We start from the raw sequence: 22,051 nt of genomic DNA on the forward strand, positions 1-22,051 counted from the left end.
ACGTGTAAGTCTTACATTAAACGGAGTCAAAGAAAAATATTTAACAGTGTAATATTTATTTTAAAAAATGGTAGTTTCGTTGTTGTTGAGTTCCAACCTAAAATTCATCACCTTGTATATGTTGGAAACGATAAAAAAATCAAAAATAATTGCTCATAATGGATAGAACAAATTTTTAGAAAAATATAGAAAACCAAACACGTTTATCGGTTAAATAGTCACGCCCCGATTCACATCAATTTGCTTTGTACGTTTTTTTTGTTGACGTGAAATATTTTTGGTTCATGGTTCATGCGCGCTTATTTGCACTTATTTTTTACGACCCTTTTTCAATTAGAGTTTATTGGTTCGTGTTTATGTATCCATCTTTTTATAGCGAGAGGAATAAATATGCATTTTTTGCAAATTGATCATCGTAATTTTGAATAATTAAAAAAATAATAACAAAACTCGTTTACATTTTTTCAACATAAGAAATCCAAAAATGATAATGTATAAATTAATATTGATATAGTTTCCGCGTCCTGATCAAACCCTGTATAACAGAGTTATTTGATAGATTCTTGAGTTTCGTGATACGGCAACACTGATGTGAATACATATATGAAATCTGTCATTGTCATCATAAAGTTTGACATTTGTAATGGCGAAGGTGTTGTTTACTACGATTTTCGACGTAGATTAAACTAATGTTGAAGAATTCGGTGATGAAACCCAATCTCGCGGACGTTGTTATGAACCCACGTTTCATCTATAACATAAAACGGTTTTATTTCTGTTAAACGCTCGATGGAAACATTTTCGCGTCGATGGTTTTGTTTCAATGTGCGCAAACGCGGCATCCATCTTGTACTCAACTTTCTAATGTCAAAATTTTCAGTTAAAACACGATGTACATGTCGAGTATGTTTGCTATGAATAAACTGAACGATCCACGAGATTTCAGAAAAGATAATCGTTTTCTTCTCACTTCTCATTTTGAAAACATCGCTATACATGGTTTTCCCTAGCTAGTATCTAAAAGATTCAAGAATGAATGTTACAACGGGACGTAAAAGTGCTTTTTACGACCCCCGATATTAAATAGAATCATATATTGCAGAATTCTACGTTTAAAAACTACACCAAGAAAAATGTTGAAAAACTCATCAATTTAATCGAAAGATATATTCGAAAGACTATGGTAGAAACGGTCTAGAAACAAACAAAACATCATAGAAAAGAAAAAAAGGAAGTTTCAAAACGCATCTAAATAGGAAAAGAACAAATTATAGTCAAAACAAATAAAAATTTAAGCGATTTTTTATCAAATTGCAGCGTTTTGTTAGTTTAAGTTGGATGAAATTCATAATTTTATCATATCTGGTATACGAGTGAAAATTCTCTAAATCTGTTGATTGCATTTTAGATTTTAAACCATGCAAAACATTTCAAAAAGAATAATTTTTTTTCGTAATATCAACAATTAAAAAGTTAGAGTAGGTAATTTTTAATTTGTTACATGTTTCTCAGTGTACTTTTATATAAAACATGGAAATTCGTAATAAAAGTTGCAGACGGTGGTAAAATGAAGCTGTTAAAGTAACGACGATGTTCAGAAACTATAATTTTGTATAATGTTCAAAAAACAACAACTTATATATATTTAAATAAATTTATTCATACAATTTAACAAATTAAAGTTATTTATTTGAAAAAATGATTGTTAATAATAACAGTATGAGCTCTAATAGTAACTATTCCAACATCATCTAAATTTTCGGGATCATTGTCTGGTTTTTCTTCACGATTAGAAGTATTGACAGCGTCTTCATCGAAAGCTACTTCTAGTTGAGGTATTATCGTATCTTCGTTATCGTTTTCAATAATAGTACCCAGTTTGAGATCTTGTTTAGAACTAGAAAGTTCGCTTAACATAATAGGTACCTTCAATTCTTCAACGCTTCTTTCAACTGAACTCACGAATCTTGGTGGTACTCGAGGTAATTTCTCCAAAAATACAATGGGGAATGTACATTCCGTTTGCGTGGAAGTATCGCTGGTTCTTCTTCTCAATATATTCATGTTCATTATTATAATAAACGATTCAGTAATTATGACAGATGTCAAAACAGATCGGTCAATTTTGATATATAAAATGTCAATTATTGTTGTAGAACTAGGGGAAATGTGCCTATGATGGACCCCTTAAGGAAATATCATTACAACTTTTTTAGTTTTGGACTTATTAATTTTTTTTACATGAAAATATATACTTAGCTCGAAGTTTATTATAGTATAGGAAGATTTTTCTGCCAAATAATTTCCTGTTTAATAGCATAGCTATTTTTAAAAATGTAGTCGAGGGGTCCATCATTGGCACACATCTGCCCATGTCGGACTCCTTTAAAATAAATGAAAAAAAAAGTCTTTAAAGTTTTATTAGAAAAAAAATATAGAACAAACTAACATCACGTTAGGTACAGAGCTCACAAATAAAAGACTTGCAATGGAAGGAAACACCAGCGCACTCATTATGGCACCATGAGTTACATTTTTGACAACGAATCCACTTTTCTTTTGCACGTGAGTGCGAGAATAACTCATTGCAGTAAAGGCAGCTAGCATCATCATCTGAGTCCTCCTGCCCCTTTTCCAAAAAGTTCTCTAAGGCGGATTCATCTTCATCAGAACTGTCATTTTCAATGACAAGTTTCCGTTTTACTATCCTGGCTTGTTGTTTTCTTATCTTTGTTTCCTTTTCTATAACCTTCTCTTTGAGTTCATGAATTTCTGGTGTTGAATTCAAATGACCAGTTTTTCCCCTTCTTCTGCATTTTTTTTATCAGTACCAATTGCTACAGTTTGAGGGGGAGGACAAATTTCCTTTACAGAAATGTCGAGAACTGACGATGAAGACATGTTAAGACCAGATGTGGATGGGGTTTGAATTTCTAATTCCATTTGGTTCTCGATGATATCTCCTTGAGCCTCGGGAATCTGCTTATCCGCTGCTAAAGCTGGTGCAAACTGCCAGTCCTCGAAGACATGAGGATTGAAAGGATGAATGCCAGTCTTTTTGAACGAATTTATTGCATTTGATGGTACAGCACTCTTCAAATAAGCTTGATTGAGAAGACCTGCTATTTTGAATTGAGTCACTGCCTTCCCCGGGTTTTGACGAAGCCATAATTGAATTTCTTGATCAAAATACGTATGAAGAGGACGGAAGAATCCTACGTCCAATGGTTGAACGTGATGTGAACAATCTGCCGGGAAGCAGAACACAATTACCCCATTTTCTTTTGCAAACTGAAGAGATTCGAAACTCTTATGGCTACTGTGCCCATCTAGGAGCAAAAGAACCTTATTGTTATTAGATGCTTTCGTATACTTCACGAAATGCTTTAGCCATCTACAAAAAATTTCACTGGTCATCCAACCTTTTCCTTGTACGAAAGCTATGCTACCAACGGGAGCACCGTTCATAAGCTCATCGTTCATCCTTTGACGAGGGTAAATAAGAGCAGGAGGGATGTAAGTGCCCATGACATTCATTGCGCACACTACGGTCACGTGCTGCCCACGCTCTGCACTGCTGAGTGCACCAACTTGCTTCCGACCTTTTGAAGCGTAAATTTTTTGACATTTCTTTTGGACCGTAGTCAAACCTGACTCATCCATATTAAATATATTTTCGGGAGGAAAGTTGTACTGCTCCAGAGTGTTAGATAGTGCATTGAAATAGGCTTGAATATTAGGCTTGTTAAAAGCCTGGGCTCTAGCTAATGATGTACTTTCTGGACTACGCAAAGAAATTCGTGGATTGCGCTTCAGGAATCCCCTCACCCATTTCCAACCTGCCATTTTTGTTTCACGATTGAAACGATGCTCTATTTTATTTTTTTCGGCTACTTCGAATACCATCCGCCGCAAATATTTAGAGGTTAAACCAAAAAAACGTGTTTCCATATCAATAATATATCCTGCAATCTCCTCTTCGATGGCTTTAGAGAAAATTGCGGTTCGTCCTCCCAAATTACCCTTGGAACTGTCCTGTTTAGCCAAACGCCTTCGCAAAGTTGTTTTGGGAACATTGAAGGTCTTTGCAGCCAACTTAAAGCCCATACTGTGATCTTGTACGTTCTCAATAGCCTGTCGCATATCATGCTCGTCCCACTGTTGTCTTTTTTTGGATGCCATCTCTATAAATGGAAAAGAAAAACTACTAAAACAATATATTTATTTTGTTTATTTCAGTTCCAATGATGGACCCCTGGTCCATCATTGGGATCCGTTAAGTAGTCCATCATAGGCCATATTGCATAAATCAGATAAAAATCTCAATTTTTTTTGTTCTCCGCCATAACCTCAATTTTTACTCGCCAATTAACATGCAACAGTTCTATCAAGCTGTAGTAACAAAATCAGATTCTAGCTAAGAGTAAAACAAAAGTTATCTAACATCATGCCATGCTACTTTGTTATATCAATACATACCAATTTCAATTTATTTATTTATTTTCACAAAAATGGTTTAGATTCGCAAGAGCGCTTGTAAACAACTGACTATAAGCATCAATCAACCCAACCAATATGGTGGTAGTGTAATATGCGCGGTAAATTTGAAAATATAGCTAGTGGTCCATCATTGGCGGGGGTCCATCATAGGCACATTTCCCCTACAAAAACCATATTTCAAATATTCAGCAATGTACTTACGTTTCGGTTTTACCTTCTTAGGGATTTCTTTTAAAAATTCTCAACTAGCCTAATGGAAATAAGTTTTGCATTGAGATGTTTATTATTATAAATTATTGATAAATGAATTTTGTCTTATCACTTGTTTTTAAATAAGAACTTTCAAGGCACTTACCATTTAACCAATCTAATCACTTTGTACAAATTCAACATTATATGTGCAAATCGAACTAAACGAGTAATGTCCTCAAAAGTTCTGATTGTATGTGAGTTGGTTGAGTAATTATAGATTATAATGGTGACTAGCTAAAACGTTGAAATAAGGTGTGAGAATGCTTATCGTTTCAATCGTAAATGAAAATGATTTTGTTGAATTTCTCTGAGCAAAATTGAATCCTATTTTACAAATTATTTTTTTTAGTATTTTTACATTATGCTTAGATTTTATGTTTAAGGAAACTTAACATTTAACATTTAAATTGAGGAGAGTTAAATGAGAATTGAGAAAACGAATGACAATACCAATACTAACAATTCCAGATCAAATAATACTTCGAATGGCTAATGAAGATGATTTTTTAACAAACTTTATTGAAAAAATTAACAATTTTTTATCAACAAATTTTTTTTATATATATATATTTTTATATTTATATATATATTATATATATTATATATATATATATATATATATATATATATATATATATATATATATATATATATATTTTATAACAAAAAATTTTTCCTTGAAATCCGCCGAAGATTCCGTCTCATCACCCAACTTCTCACGTTTCTTCCGTTTACCGCCGCCATCCTCACTCGCGTATCTCTGTCGCTTCGTCTTTCTCGAAGATTTCGCATATCTATATATGAAGCTGTACTTTTTCAGTCTGTTGAGCAGCTTCATTTTGACGGCTTTTTTAGCCTGTTTAACGGCTACATCCATCCTGAGATTGAATTTATTGAATGTATCGTTCAGCACAAGGTTATCGTCGATATTTTTCAAGAACGGTTTCAAATTTTCGGCCTTCACCCAAGATCTATTCATTGCGCCGGAATCAAAAAATGCCACGTGGTATTGCGTCTGAAAATAATCGTTATCCGTCAATACACAGTTTGACTAACTCCATTATCGAGTACCTTGTGTCGTTTCAGTTATTTTATCAAGATAGATTACGGAAAAAAGTCGATTAATCACACTGTATATAGCCATCAAAATTTACAAACTCAATATAAAAAATAATAAACCTGTATATGAGTTTACAAATTTCCCACTCTCCACTTTCAATTGATTAAAAGCTCTCCTTCGAAAAGTTCATATGTTCCTCCTCCTTCACATCTTTTCTGTTTAGAACCTCGTTGGAATTGGCGTCGCTACAGTTCATTGGTGGTGACGAATCGAAATTATCTGCAGGAGTAACTATAATATTTTTAACGTTAGCATATTTTTCCTCCTTTGGAGCTTGGAATGATACCATTGAGTTTTGGTTTTGATAAGTTTGTTTTTTCTTCTCCTTAACCAACTTCAACCAGCTATTGAACTTTGTCACTACCAAATTTTTGTAATACAAATTGGTTTCTTTACTCAAAGACGACGGCATTTTAAAACTTATATAATTTTAATATACAAAAAACACTTATTAACCGTCTTATTTTCATTCACTTGAAATAATATTTCTGACAATTGTTGACTTTTGAAATCAAACACATTCAAATATTTATCTCGTTAACTAATCGAAATCATCAATTGATGATATCTTTACGTATCGGAAATGAAAAATAAGAAAAAAACGTATTTTCGCGTTGCACATCACGAAATAAAACCGCTATAGTTACGATGATTTAACTATCTGAAACAAATAAAATTAAAATATGTAGATATATATGTAATACCAACTGTCCATATAGGAGTCTTACCTTTATGAGTAATAATAGTATTACCATTGTATTAAGAATATTCTTTATACAATGATATTACAGTATATGTAGACATCGTAATATAACCAAAATAATATTTTACAACGGTGCCTAGAAATATTTTTTGTGTTGAAAGGGAAAACGGCAACATACCAGTACGTTGTGAAGTTGACTTCTAGTGTGATTAGACAGCTTAGGTTATTGCGTATCTGTCATTATATTAAGTTATAAACATAAAAAGGATATTTTTATTCTAATAATACCAAAAACAACAAGTTATGCATCCGAGACTTTTCAATGCATAAATAAATAATTCGGATTACGAAATTAAAAACGAAAATTCATTAGAACAAAAAACTCTTTTCTGGAAACTGTAAAATAAGTGGAATAACTTTAAAAGCATATAGAATTATGGACTTGCTTATAAACCGCATACCAAGTAGTATTCATGATTATGATAATATCATAATTATATTATAAATATGTATTTGTCAACACATATTATGAGCTGTACTTGTAAATGATAAGGAAATATTTGAAAAATTGTCTAAGCTGTATGAAGGAGATACAGAACAATTAAAAGGTAAGGTCACTAAAAATTTTTCAGCTATACCTATAAGAGAAATGACAATATATCTGTATTCATAAGCGATAATAATAACCACAATGAGAGGCGATGAGTACACATTTAAAAAACTAGAAGACCAAAGCATGATGAAATCTGCAAAACGTGACATAAGCATAAAAGGTATTGGAAATATACATTTTGATGAATGCTTTCTTCAGAATGTTATAATATTTTCACTGGAACACAAAAGTTAATTGTCAGACTGGATAATAGAATACATAAAAATGATTGAAACTAAATTTGATACAAAAGTTCATAAGTAAGAGCGGAAATGATGGAGAATCTACAAGTAAACGAATGAAAGAATATATGAAAAAATGAGGTATTATTCTTGATTAACTCCAGCATACTTTCCATAACTTTATGGAAAAGTGGATTGAGGGTAAATGACGGACACTAAGTAATCTAAGTGTATTTGGCTTAGATGCTTATGCTAAACATTTAGAAAAAACCTCAAAATTTGACAAGAAAAATAAAAAACTTCAGGTGATAGGATACTCGAATGGATATCGGTTCTGGAATAAAATTGAAATACAAAATATAAAAAAAATAACTACGATATTAAAAGATAATGAAGAAACCATAAGTCAAAAACAAGATAAAAGTAATGTGAAGAAGAGCCACGATGAGGAAAATGATGTTGAAAACAGAAAACAAGAAACAATAAAATGAGAAGTGTAAAATAGTATCGAGGACAACAAGGTACAGGAAATAAGGATATGAAAAAGAAAAATATTAATTCCTCAAGAAGCTTGAACAATCTTAACAGCACTTTACCTCTTGAGAGCCACCTTACTTCACAATGAAGCTGGTATGCTTTGAGCTCAGTTCCCATTCTATCACACAGAATAGCAAAAAGTCGGGATTGCTTAGGCCGTGACTTAATGAAAGTTACAACCTTCAGTTCATAGCACAAGCACCATCAGTCTTCCGTCCATCCTTTTGTTTTATTTCGTTATATGTAATTAAATCATTGAGATACTTAAAAATTTTTCCCCTGGTGGTTTTGATGATAAAGACTTGCAAAAAAGCAGTTCTTCTTTTATCCTTTAATTGAGGTCAAAACCTAACAAAGGCTAATAGATTAGCTTAGCAAGCAACTTCAGTACTTTCATCAAGTTGATGTGAAAAGTTTGTTTTAAAACTGTAACTGTGAATTTGAGCGATTTTTTTTTGTTTCCTTTTCAGTGAATAAAACTTCAGATTCTACCCTACAGAGTGAGCTGTACTATTTTTAGCTATTAATACGAATAGGCTATATGATGCAATTGTAGCTTGTCTATTTTGCTCACAAGAAATTGATGTTTTCATTACTGAGTGTGACTTTAAGAATAAGTTCGAATAAGAGGTGAGAATGCTTATCATTTGAACTGAACTTGAATGTTACAATCATACATAATTTCGAATTGTATAGGAATGAAGAAATGGAAAATGGAACCGAAGATATCTACAATATTAAACTGAAACCTGAATGGATACAATTATGGAATGAACTTTTGATTGGATTGCACAGTGACAAATTGAGAAGTGTCAAAGAAGCATTAAGGAAATGAATGGCAATATTGAAAATTTCCAAATTAGATAATACTTCGATTGGTTAATGAAGATGCTAATAGAAAACAAAATGGGGGAAGTGAATTGAATAATAGAGGTAAATATTTAATTTCAATAAATATATGTAAAAACTTATGGTATACATGTTGATTGGTTGATTGTACAATGAATCGACACTGAGGACATACACACAGCTGCTCAAAATTTGTTAATTGAACATATCGCAAAAGTAAAAGTCCTCAAAAGATACTATGAAGATAAGAAGAATATTCACATTGAAAAATCCAAGACATATACTACTACTATTACCACACTTACTATTACACTGTCTGACTCCTGTTTCCAGTCTCTATATATTTTGTACAAATAAAAAAAATATTATCGAGTATAATTTGATTTAAGATCGTCAGTTGTTTGAATTAGTGAACTCAATCTCTACTCAATAACAACATTCTGTAGAGTTTTGTGAGCAGCTAAGTAATTACTAACTAATTAAATCATATGACAGTTGAAAACTGTTTTTGATGAATTTGAATTTGAAAAATCTGTCTCCACTTTCATGAATAAATTCGACGCATTTTTTTATTAAATTAGTTTTTTGCTACCCCAATGTCCTTTCAAAATGGAGTTCACAATAGGTCCCTTGCTTCGGATATTTCATCAGTATTCATGTTTGTTTCCTGTTTCTTTTTCATTGGAACTTCAATATCAGTGACATTATTAGAACATTCTTCTTGTTGGTTACAAGAGTTAGTCTTACTCTTAGAAGCACTTAAAATTTCAAATGAGTGTAGTGATTCAATGTAGGAAAATTTAGATGAAGCGGTTCTTTCAGACATTGTTGTAAAATACAGAAATTGCAATAAAGAGGTTGGCAATATCCAATTGTAAAATGAAGAAAGAAAGAATAAGAAATAAGGAAATCAAAAAGATAAAATTATCCCCCATCGCGTCATTTTACAACAAAAACAATTATAATTCATTAACAAGCCCAAACAATCTTGACAGCACTTCCATTCATTTCATCGCACAGAATGGCAAAAAGTCGGGATTGCTTAGGCTGCAACTTGATGACATTTACAACCTTCACTGTATTATCAAGCGCCGATGGTTAAATTCTTTTTCTGTTCAAGGTCACATGCCTTTAAATTGATAGTTATGCTGCAGTTTTGTCATTTTTCAGTTTTTTCATCGTATTCCTACGTCACAATCGTTGTAAAGAAGTGATTCATGAGAAAAAATGCAAATAAAATTTGAAAACTTCATTTTTTTGGCCAGCTTATATAATATCAACCAAATACTTTATCAAAATAAAAAACAAACTAGACTAGGTACCTAATCATTATAATTACCTAATTATAAAATAATATTTCTGGCTTTGTGAGTGGCAAATTTATCAATAATTTCCGTAAAACCTATTTTTTCACAGATTTTGAATTTAATTTGAAGATAGATTTTCTTTGAAGAGTCACTCTATTTTTCAGAATACTCATATTTTTTCTTGACCTTCATCAGTGTATCGAAATCAGAACTGCTGAACTGTTGCTGTAACCAACAAGAACATTTTTCTTGTTGGTTACAAGAGTTATTCATACTTTCAGAAGCACTTAAAGTTTCAGGTGAGTGAAATAATTAAATTTCTGAAAATTTGGATGAAGCGGCTCTTTCAGACTGATGTAAAATACAAAATCAGCAAAAAGTATGCATTAACAACATTTTTCCAACGGACAATAAATACCTTTCAGAGGTTGAGTCTAAACACTGCCAAGAAGTACCTGTTTTAATATCCCCAAATTTAACATAACTTTTTGCCCGAAAACAATATTCTCTGTAAATAAGCGAATTCTTTTATCAATCACACATTCTTTTACAAAAATATTTTTTCAGGATTTTCCTCCATTCTGGTAAATCTTTACTAAAATCGAGTAAAAATGAGACAGCAACTGAAATAAATGATGAAAGACCATTTCGATTCGAAGCTACCAGTCTAACAACATCCATAGAGAAGAGACTATTGTGCAGATTGGGAAATATAACGATAACCTTCAACGAGGAACATCAATCCCATTTAATACTGCAAGAGGAAAATAACGATAAATCTCCAAGGAAAAAATTATGTCTAGTTAAGATGTCTCGATATAATTCCGCAATCCCGCTAATATCCAATGGATCCAGTGAAAATGTTAGCCCTCCATATCTATATCCACTTACAACTAAACCACAAACTGACATCTAGTCAAAATGGTTCACAAACTAAAATACATGAAGAGAGAACATATTCCGCAATTTTACCGACATCGAATCAGTGTAAGACACCGATTGAAATAAATGAAAAAAACCCATTTCGATATGGTTCCGCAAATCTGTCGCCATCCAGAGACATTAGTGTACAAATTGAAGAAAAATAACGACATTCTTCCACGAGGAACATCGATCCCGTTTGACGCGGCAATGCCGTCAACATCTTATGAAAATAAATTAGAAATGGATTTTTGTGACTGCATGAATTTAAGATGCCAAGGTTGCTTTGGAGAAAGCTTAAAATGTGCTTCTAAGAAATGTGGACCAGAATCTAAATTTAATCGACCGTTTTACATTAACAGATTCATTTATTTCTTCTTCTTCTTCTTCTTTCATTAGGACTAGGTCCTGTATTTTCATCAAGGATTTGCCAGGAGTAGTTGAGATGCTGAGGACCAGCTTTCATACCACCTTATAGGTGGTCGTCCAGGAGGTCGAGATGTGTCTGGTTTCTTTTCCTTTGCAATTTTTGCTAACCGTTCATTTGGCATTCTGTCAACATAGTCTCACCATTCTCTTCTATGGCTTCTTGCCCATCTTACTACATCCTGAATATCGCACATGTCCCTTTGAGATCAATAACAGGACATACGTTACTCGATCGGAAGAAAAATGAAGAAATAAGGGAGTCCGCAATTCTTGACGTGATTCATTCATTAGAATTAGATATTGTCAACCTTTTAAAAGCATTTAGCTTGTGTAAATCATACTCATCAATATGCATATTTATTGCATATTCTGTATTTTACATCAGTCTGAAAGACCCGTTTCATCTAAATTTTCCTAAATTGAATTATTACACTCATCTGAAACTTTAAGTGCTTCCAAGAGTGAGACTCTCTTATAACTAATAAGAAAAATGTTCTAATAATGTCACTAATATTGAGGTTCCACTAAAAAAATTAAAACAGGAAACAAACATTAACACTGATGAATTACCCGAAGCAAGGGATCTATTGGGTACTCCATTTTGCAAGGACAAGGAAAAACTAATTTACAAAAAAAATGCCTTGAATTTATTCATGAAAGTGGGGATAGATGTTTAGAATTTAAATTTTTTGAAAACATTTTTTAACATCCCATCACCTAAGAAAAGCGAAGAGGTTTTTAGGAATCTCAAATATTTGAGTTTATCTACTCGAAAGTAGCTTTTTCATCACTACGGGGCTTCATATAAAAACACATGATTTTTTGGGATTTATTTAAGAGATACCAAAATTTAAATTGTCCACAGTATCCAGTACAAGATGAGTAATTATTGAACTTACCACTGAATTTGGAAGTTGTTCTAATTCAATCTGAGTAATGATAGATTTTCTTTCAAGAAATAGTCCAAATGGATCAAATTACATATTTTGTTCAATGCCTTTAGTGAGTTTACTAAATCAATCAATTGACTATCTTAAATCCAATTATACTCGGTAATATATTTTTGTTTTGTACAAAATACATAGAGACTAACGAAGAACATCGAAACAAGCGTCAGACAGTGTAATAGTGAGTGTGGTAATAGTAGTAGTACATATCTTGGATTTCTCAATGTGAATATTCTTCTTATCTTCATAGTATTTTTCAAGGACTTTTACTTTTGTGATATGTTCATTCAACAAATTTTCGGCAGCTGTCTGTATGTCCTCAGTGTCGATTCATTGTACAATCAACCAATCAACATGTATACCATAAGTTTTTACATATATTTATTGTAATTAAATAATTTTTTACCTCTATTATTCGATTCACTATCCCGATTTTGTTTTCTATTGGAATTCAAATTTCCGTTCAAATTTTTGATAAAAATTGCCAATAGTTCTGCCCGCACCATATTGTTTTCAAAATTAATATTTCGTTCCCTTAACCACAGTTGTATGTCCGCTTTTCTTGTGGAACTTGTGGGACATTCTTCTAATTTTCTGAAATGGTAGGATACATTGTCCATTACAATGACTGATCCGTCCTCAAGTTTATTTAAAATTTCCTTAAACCAACCCTCGAACCTATCTGAGTTCATTTCCTCACGATAGTAACCCGTTTTCTTGGATTGAAACATATCTAGACCATTCTCTACAAAACCATTTTCGGAGCCAATATGTAAGATTATTAATCTTTGTCCTTTGCCCGTCGGGTTTTTTAAGCCCGTTGAAAGGCCACGGATAAATGCATCTCGTGCACTTAAGACTGTAGTATCAGTCCATACTTTGTTCACTGTGTGACCGGCATTCACCCAAGTCCCGTCAAGATAATATATTTTTCTTCCTTCCTCCTCGAATTTTTTAATATCCCTTAGAAATCTTCTTCTCTAATTAATTATTTCGTTTTTTTTTTCTTTCAAAACACAGTTCCTAGAACGGCCCTTGAAACTGCAATGAACAAAATATTCGAATAAAGTTTTCTTTAAGGTCGGCAAGTCTTCATGCCGTTCAATAGCCATCATTATTTTTTGGACAGTTCACAATTCGTTGATTGAGAAAACAGAATGTACGATTCTTCTAATCGCCGCCTTCTGTTCGTTATTTATATTATCCAATATGGGCTTTGGTCTAGAATATTCTTTAGGTTCCGTCAAAATGTTTTCCTTGTGTTCTTTAAGGACTCTATATACTGATGCAGTATTTGAACCTAAAATAATAACGTAATATTAAGCCATGTGCTTATCTATATATTTAAAATAACACGGTAACTCAAACTACTCCTTTATTACTGAATTAATTTACATGCGGTGGACTAATTGCATTGATTACTTACCCGTTGCCATAGCTACACTTTCAACATGTTGAGATTTAGTCTTGCTTGGGCTTTGTAGCAGATTTGCCTTGAAGACATTTGTAATCATTATTTTCTCCTCTAATGACAGATGCCTTTGCACCCTTTTTTTAGGAGATGATAGTGGTGGCATTGCCATCAAATCATCCATTTGTAAAACAGATAATAAACACTTAAAGGCAACTAATCGAAGACGTAACAGCAAAAAGGCACGAACATGAGTGAGTCATGAACTCAACAAGAATTTGTAAAAGGCATATACAATTATAGTAAAGCGATGTGCATTCGAATGTGACATGCTTCCTCAAGTCACGCCCACAGCCAGGCAGAAGATTTGAAACTACCAAAATGTTTTGCAAAATAAGAACTAATTCTCGCAGCTGTTACATGAACGACCTTGATAAATAGACAGTTTAAATTTAGTTCCATGAATATCGATCACAGCCACTTTTAACAATAAAATTTATTTTAAAATAGAGGATAGTCAATGTATAACATAACTGTAATACCACATATTAAAGAATAATAAAAGCTAAAGTACATGTTTAACATGCGCTATTATACAGTCACATAATTCTTACTGTAAAAGCGCATGTTAGAAATGTAGTTTAATTTTTAATTTTTATCAAAGTAAATAAATAACATAATAAAACAAAAGCTTAAAATAATTATTAATATAAGATTTTTAGAATATAATAATAATAAATTAATGTAACGTGCAGCTGTGTGAACTTGACTTTCTCAGACAATGCTTCAGCCAATACGAATCGTTATAAAAGGTACCACTAGCATCCCATGAGCCGATCACGCGTTTTTATTGCTCTCACTACCGACCGGCCAGATTATAGTGGGAAACAAAACTTTAAACTAGTAAATTATGAAAAAAAATCGATTTTCATCATAACTCCTCATGAAGTTTTGACAAAACTCCAAACGTCTCTCCGAATCAACTCTTAAGAGCTCGCGAAGAAGTTGAAGCTCGATGGAGGAGTTTGTCCGAGTTGTCCAAGGATAAAAAACCTTCTGAAGAAATCCCAAAAATATGCAACCAGTGAAGCTTGTTACCTTATATTCGAACCGCCCTCGTATTAAAAGATAATAATTCATCAGCACATAAATCTTGGTTGATAATTTTTGAAACCCTCTCTAGGGGAATCAAAACCTTGTCGTTGGTGAGAGGGCTCAGTAACCTTATATCCAGGGAACGATGCCGGCGGTAGCGTAGCTATCGGTAGGGCCACCCATGCCGGTAAGGTCTCGAAGTGATGAAGGTGAAACTAAGAAGATTCCCACGCAGCGTCTGACCCAGAGTGGGCGGCTGCAAACAACGTCTGTTCTCCAGGTTCTCCTAGGAAGGCAACGGGAAACCACCTAGTGTATTTTTCCCAAGACAACCACATGGATACATTCGAGCAAAATTTTCCTGAGTCTTAAATAGTCCCCCGATCGGATCTCCGGGGGGGACTGACTTGAATGTCTTAGAAGAAAGACTAAACTTACGTACAACTTTAAAAATTGGAACTTGGAATACCCAAAGCCTTTTCGAAGCTGGGAAATTGGCAAATCTCGACTCAGGATAGATATTCTCGGAGTTGCAGAAACTTGGTGGCCCGACTCTGGAATATGTCCCGTCGAAAATGGTGTCTTCTATTATACAGGAAACCAGAACAGAAATCACAGAAAAGGGGTAGGAATGATAATATCCAAAAACCTGATAAAATATGTCGTAGACTTCGTCCCTTACTCCGATCGTACGGCTTTAATAAAATTTAGAGCTAAATTGCAATTCTGTCAAGAAGAACATATGACATAAACCAACACATGGTTCCAACATCACCCTCGCCGCCTATATACCTGGAAATCACCAAGAGACCAACCAGAGAACGTTACCCGTAACCAGATAGATTACATCCTTATAAACTCCAGATTTGCTTCTTCAGTAAAAACGGCATGCACATATCCTGGAGCTGATATATCCACCAACCGATTAAACTCTCAGATACAGAAGTTAGAGTTCACGGTCGAAGAGGACGACCCGTCAAAATCATGGGTAGAAATAGCAAGTGTTTTAAGAAATACCTCACAAAGTGTTCTAGGATTCAAAACTAGAAATAAAAAAGAAAAATGGATGACCGATGAAATTTTGCTCTTAATGGATGAGCGTAGAAAACTAAAAAAAGGACATAAATAAGTACAGAGACTTACAGAGATTCATAAGATCAAAAATTAGAGTTGCAAAAAAAGCATGGCTTAAAAACGAGTGCAACGAAATAGAACAACTGCAACGAAGACACGATGATTTCAACATCCATAAATGATTAAAGGAAGCCGCTGGTATATTTAAAAAACGAAGTCTGGGTATAATAACCAACCAGGACAACCAGATAGTTATAGAAGATCATGAGAAATACAGAATATTGGAAGACTATGTAGAAAAACTTATTGACGACAATAGACCAGACCAGAGAACTCGATGCAGAAGAATGTCTAACTGGATCTTCTATTACCAAAGAAGAGATAGAAAAGGCTGTACTAGTCGCTAAAAACTATAAAGCAGCTGGTCCAGATGAAATACCATCAGAAATACTGAAACTACTGGACGAAAGGGGCATTAGAGTAGTGCTTCACAAGCTTTTCAACAAGATATATGGTACTGGTCATTACCCTGCACAGTGGCTATCTTCGGTTTTTAATCCTATCCCAAAAAAATCGAACGCAAGAAAGTGTGAAGATCATAGGCTAATTAGCCTTATGAGCCACTCCCTAAAAATATTCCTAAGAATAATACATCAGAGATTATATAGAAAATGTGATAATAATATAAGCGACTCGCAATTTGGATTTAGACAGGAGTTAAGTACAAGAGAGGCCTTAATCGCAACACAGGTCCTTGTACAGAACTGCTATGACCAAAGAAAAAATGTTTGTCTATGCTTCATAGACTACGAAAAAGCTTTCGATAAAGTTCAACATCACAAACTTATGCAGCTCCTTAAAAAATTGGATTTGGACGAAAAAGACATTCGTTGTATCGAAAATCTGTCCTGGCACCAAAAAGCGCAAGTTAAAGTAAATCATGGTCTAACTGAGCAAGTTCGGATTCGGAGAGGAGTACGTCAAGGTTGTATATTGTCGCCGCTCCTGTTTAATATATACTCTGAAGCCATCTTTCGAGAGTCACTTGAAGCTAGAGACATTGGAACCAAAGTCAATGGAGTCGGGGTCAACAATATACGTTACGCCGATGACACAGTACTGATTACAGATAATATAGATGACCTACAACAACTAATTAATATAGTAGGCGGACATAGCCAAAACATGGGATTCAACATCAAAAAAACTGATGATGATTATCACTAGGGAAGCGAATACGTTTAGAATATCTAGAGTAACATATAATGGAAAACCTATAGAACGGGTAGAAAAATTTAAATATCTAGGAACATGGCTATATGAAGAATGGTGGTCGGTCGGTGAAATAAAATGCCGAATTGAACAAGCTCGAAGTACATCCATGGTCCATGGTCAGTGCTTCTTTACGGGATGGAGGGTTGGACACTTAGGTGAAAAACATCAACAAATTAGAGGCATTCGAAATGTGGGTATATCGTAGAATCCTGAAGATACCATGGACTGCCAAAGTGAGGAATGAGGATATTCTCAGGCGTATCAATAAAGACCGTGAACTCTTTAACATCGTGAAAAAACGAAAGATTGCATATCTTGACCATATAATGCGAGGCCATAAATATCAATTCCTCCAGCTGATAGTCGAGGGCAAGATTGAGGTAAGAGAGGATTGGGACGGAAGAGGATGTCATGGTTGCGGAACGTGAGGAGGTGGACAAGTATATAAGATATTCAGACATTGATCCATACCGCTAGAGATAGAGAAGCCATGAAAAATGTGGTCGCGAACATCAATTAATGGGTAAGCATCAAAAGAAGAAGAATTTTTTAAACAAAAAAAAATAATAGTTCGATGAAAAATCGTTTATCTCGATTTCTTGCAGTCTTAAAGAAGTCTAATAAAAAAAAGTTAAATGACAAAGTTGTAAAAAATTAAAAGATCTATAACTTTTATTTCAAAATTTTTTTCCATATACTCAAAATTTGTGTTTGATTTTTTACGTAAAAAACCCACATTCTAATATCTAGTTCTAAAACAATAATTGACAGTTTATATATCAAAATTGACAGATCTGTTTTGACATCTGTCATAATTACTGAATCGTTTATTATAATAATAAACATGAATATATTGAGAAGAAGAACCAGCGATACTTCCACGCAACCGGAATGTACATTCCCCATTGTATTTTTGGAGAAATTACCTCGAGTACCACCAAGATTCGTTGAAAGAAGCGTTGAAGATTTGAAGGTACCTATTATGTTAAGCGAACTTTCTAGTTCTAAACAAGATCTCAAACTGGGTACTATTATTGAAAACGATAACGAAGATACGATAATACCTCAACTAGAAGTAGCTTTCGATGAAGACGCTGTCAATACTTCTAATCGTGAAGAAAAACCAGACAATGATTCCGAAAATTTAGATGATGTTGGAATAGTTACTATTAGAGCTCATACTGTTATTATTAACAATCATTTTTTCAAATAACTAACTTTAATTTGTTAAATTGTATGAATAAATTTATTTAAATATATATAAGTTGTTGTTTTTTTGAACATTATACAAAATTATAGTTTCTGAACATCGTCGTTACTTTAACAGCTTCATTTTACCACCGTCTGCAACTTTTATTACGAATTTCCATGTTTTATATAAAAGTACACTGAGAAACATGTAACAAATTAAAAATTACCTACTCTTACCTTTAAATTGTTGATATTACGAAAAAAAATTATTCTTTTTTAAATGTTTGCATGGTTAAAAATCTAAAATGCAATCAACAGATTTAGAAAATTTTCACTCGTATACGAGGTATGATAAAATTATGAATTTCATTCAACTTAAACTAACAAAACGCTGCAATTTGATAAAAAATCGCTTAAATTTTTATTTGTTTTGACTATTATTTGTTCTTTTTCTATTTAGATGCGTTTTGAAACTTCCTTTTTTTCTTTTCTATGATGTTTTGTTTGTTTCTAGACCGTTTCTACCATAGTCTTTCGAATATATCTTTCGATTAAATTGATGAGTTTTTCAACATTTTTCTTGGTGTAGTTTTTAAACGTAGAATTCTGCAATATATGATTCTATTTAATATCGGGGGTCGTAAAAAGCACTTTTACGTCCCGTTGTAACATTCATTCTTGAATCTTTTAGATACTAGCTAGGGAAAACCATGTATAGCGATGTTTTCAAAATGAGAAGTGAGAAGAAAACGATTATCTTTTCTGAAATCTCGTGGATCGTTCAGTTTATTCATAGCAAACATATTCGACATGTACATCGTGTTTTAACTGAAAATTTTGACATTAGAAAGTTGAGTACAAGATGGATGCCGCGTTTGCGCACATTGAAACAAAACCATCGACGCGAAAATGTTTCCATCGAGCGTTTAACAGAAATAAAACCGTTTTATGTTATAGATGAAACGTGGGTTCATAACAACGTCCGCGAGATTGGGTTTCATCACCGAATTCTTCAACATTAGTTTAATCTACGTCGAAAATCGTAGTGAACAACACGTTCGCCATTACAAATGTCAAACTTTATGATGACAATGACAGATTTCATATATGTATTCACATCAGTGTTGCCGTATCACGAAACTCAAGAATCTATCAAATAACTCTGTTATACAGGGTTTGATCAGGACGCGGAAACTATATCAATATTAATTTATACATTATCATTTTTGGATTTCTTATGTTGAAAAAATGTAAACAAGTTTTGTTATTACATTTTTAATTATTCAAAATTACGATGATCAATTTGCAAAAAATGCATATTTATTCCTCTCGCTATAAAAAGATGGATACATAAACACGAACCAATAAACTCTAATTGAAAAAGGGTCGTAAACAATAAGTGCAAAAATGCGCGCATGAACCATGAACCAAAAATATTTCACGTCAACAAAAAAAACGTACAAAGCAAATTGCTGTGAATCGGGGAGTGACTATTTAACCGATAAACTTGGTTTTCTATATTTTTCTAAAAATTTGTTCTATCCATTATGAGCAATTATTTTTGATTTTTTTAACGTTTCCAACATATACAAGGTGATGAATTTTAGGTTGGAACTCAACAACAACGAAACTACCTAACAATTACATATCCTTTTTGTCTATTTTTCGACATTATTTCATTGAATTTTCTTCTTCTTCTTCTTGATTTCAGGCCTATTCCGTTTTTTTTTTTCGTAATTTTTGGAATACAAATAAAAATTTGACGTTTTTTAAAACAAAAGACTCCAAAAATCAAGAAAATTCAGAAGTATAAACATATTAAAAGGTCTAAAAAATAAGAAATTAAATATTAACATATACAAAAGTCAGACAAAGCTTTCGAAAAATCAGATATCTATGCAGGAGCTTTCGAGGGCTTAAATGCACTTAGAATACACAGTTTATCTTCAGTTTCTGAAGATGATATAACTTGGTTATCGAAACGAGGCGTCAATATATATCGGAGTGAACAATGTATTCAGTCTGTTTGGTTATATAGCCACTGCTTTTTATGAATAAATCCCATGCAGTACTCTTTATCACGAAATAAACTTCTACATTTCGTATAAACAGTATAATAATCCGTATAAAACGGATATTTTAAATTTCAAGAAGTCATAAAAAAACATCACGAACCCCTAATAAAACAAACAATATCCAATAGAAAGTTTGAGTATTGAATTAAATTAAATTAATATTAAGTTTTACGAATTGAGAAACGTAATTGGCTAAAAATCGATTAGTTACGATTAAATAATAATCGATTATGATCGATTATTCAAGTGGTAATCGTTTTGATTGTCAAGATACGCCAAAGCGTTACATTACGCAATGAAATTCGAATTTCCAGAAAATGTGGCTTGAAATATAAGAAAAAAGTTTTTCCTAAGCAATTATTCACATCTTTCTTCCGGTCAAGTGTGAAATAAGGACTCAAAAATCCCAACCGTTTGAAAGGTATACCAATTTAGTCAAAAATTTAATCCCTTCTGGCGTTTAGATTAATGCCACGACGTTAAGCTGATTTATATTGTTCGTTAGTCTTACCAGTTTAGTAGAAATTGTGGAACATTACTCCGCAAAGAAAACTGTCGGCTTTTTATTTATCTTTCGGATTTTAACTAAATTAAAAATTAAAGTAAATCAATCTACTAACTAAAATCTACAGTAAAATATCAATACCATCACGATCGAGTCTTCAATATTGAAACATTTGGTCTTCGAAGGTCGTACGGTCTCGTATAAACTTTGCTACACAATATTTTACTGTTTATAACGAACTAGCAATCTCGCCCTGCGTAGAATTCAGTTCAACTTTCATATTATTTAGGCTAACGCCTTTCAAATAAAAGTTTTGTATAGATTGTGTACTTTTTAATATTTTTCAAATAACTACCTCCATCTTTAGGTCAGGCTAGGTACTTGTGGGAGCACCCACTACACTGAAATTTCTCTAAAACGGCCTCGTTGAGAATTTTTTTATTCGGAATATTTTTCGCAACGTATTTTATTTTGGGGGATATTTTATGTCTTTTTTTTCCAGGATGTAAATGAAGTTCTAACGGCTTGTAAAACTTTACTTTGTATACGTTTTTATTAATTCATCCTCCTTAATAAATAAAAGCGTGGAGGGAAAAAGTTGGAAATGGAAAACAAAAGGTGAACCTCATCGTCGAGTTTATAAACTGTGTTACAGAGAAATTTTGTTGTAACTGTTCATTAAATTAGATCGTTGAATACAATTATTGTTAATTAAATAGTCGAAATTATTCTATTTTGAAAATGGACGTTCACATGTATTGTTTGATATATAAAATAATCTCGGATCTTATTTTCCTTAGAGGTTATGTATCTCTCCTTAAGTCCACTTATTTCTGCTTCCTAGAAATTTTTCTTTTTACAAACTTTATTTAATCAATTCGTTGGTTTGTCTGTCTATCTAAATAAAACATCCACCAACATTTTTTTATGATAACAGACAATTTATGGACCAGGGGTCCATCATTGGAACTGAAATAAACAAAATAAATATATTGTTTTATTAGTTTTTCTTTTCCATTTATAGAG

General features: G+C 32.8%; 1 protein-coding gene across 1 annotated transcript; it reads right to left on the reverse strand.

The window, feature by feature from the left end:
- Positions 1-2,784: 2,784 nt before the first annotated feature.
- On the reverse strand, positions 2,785-4,182 carry LOC130903080 (uncharacterized). The gene has a single exon (XM_057815342.1). It carries the CDS (start codon positions 4,180-4,182, stop codon positions 2,785-2,787), a length of 1,398 nt encoding a protein of 465 aa, XP_057671325.1.
- Between the last annotated feature and the right edge of the window lie 17,869 nt (positions 4,183-22,051).

This window comes from Diorhabda carinulata, chromosome Y (assembly GCF_026250575.1).
Source record: "Diorhabda carinulata isolate Delta chromosome Y, icDioCari1.1, whole genome shotgun sequence".
In the NCBI taxonomy this organism is placed as follows: domain Eukaryota; kingdom Metazoa; phylum Arthropoda; class Insecta; order Coleoptera; family Chrysomelidae; genus Diorhabda; species Diorhabda carinulata.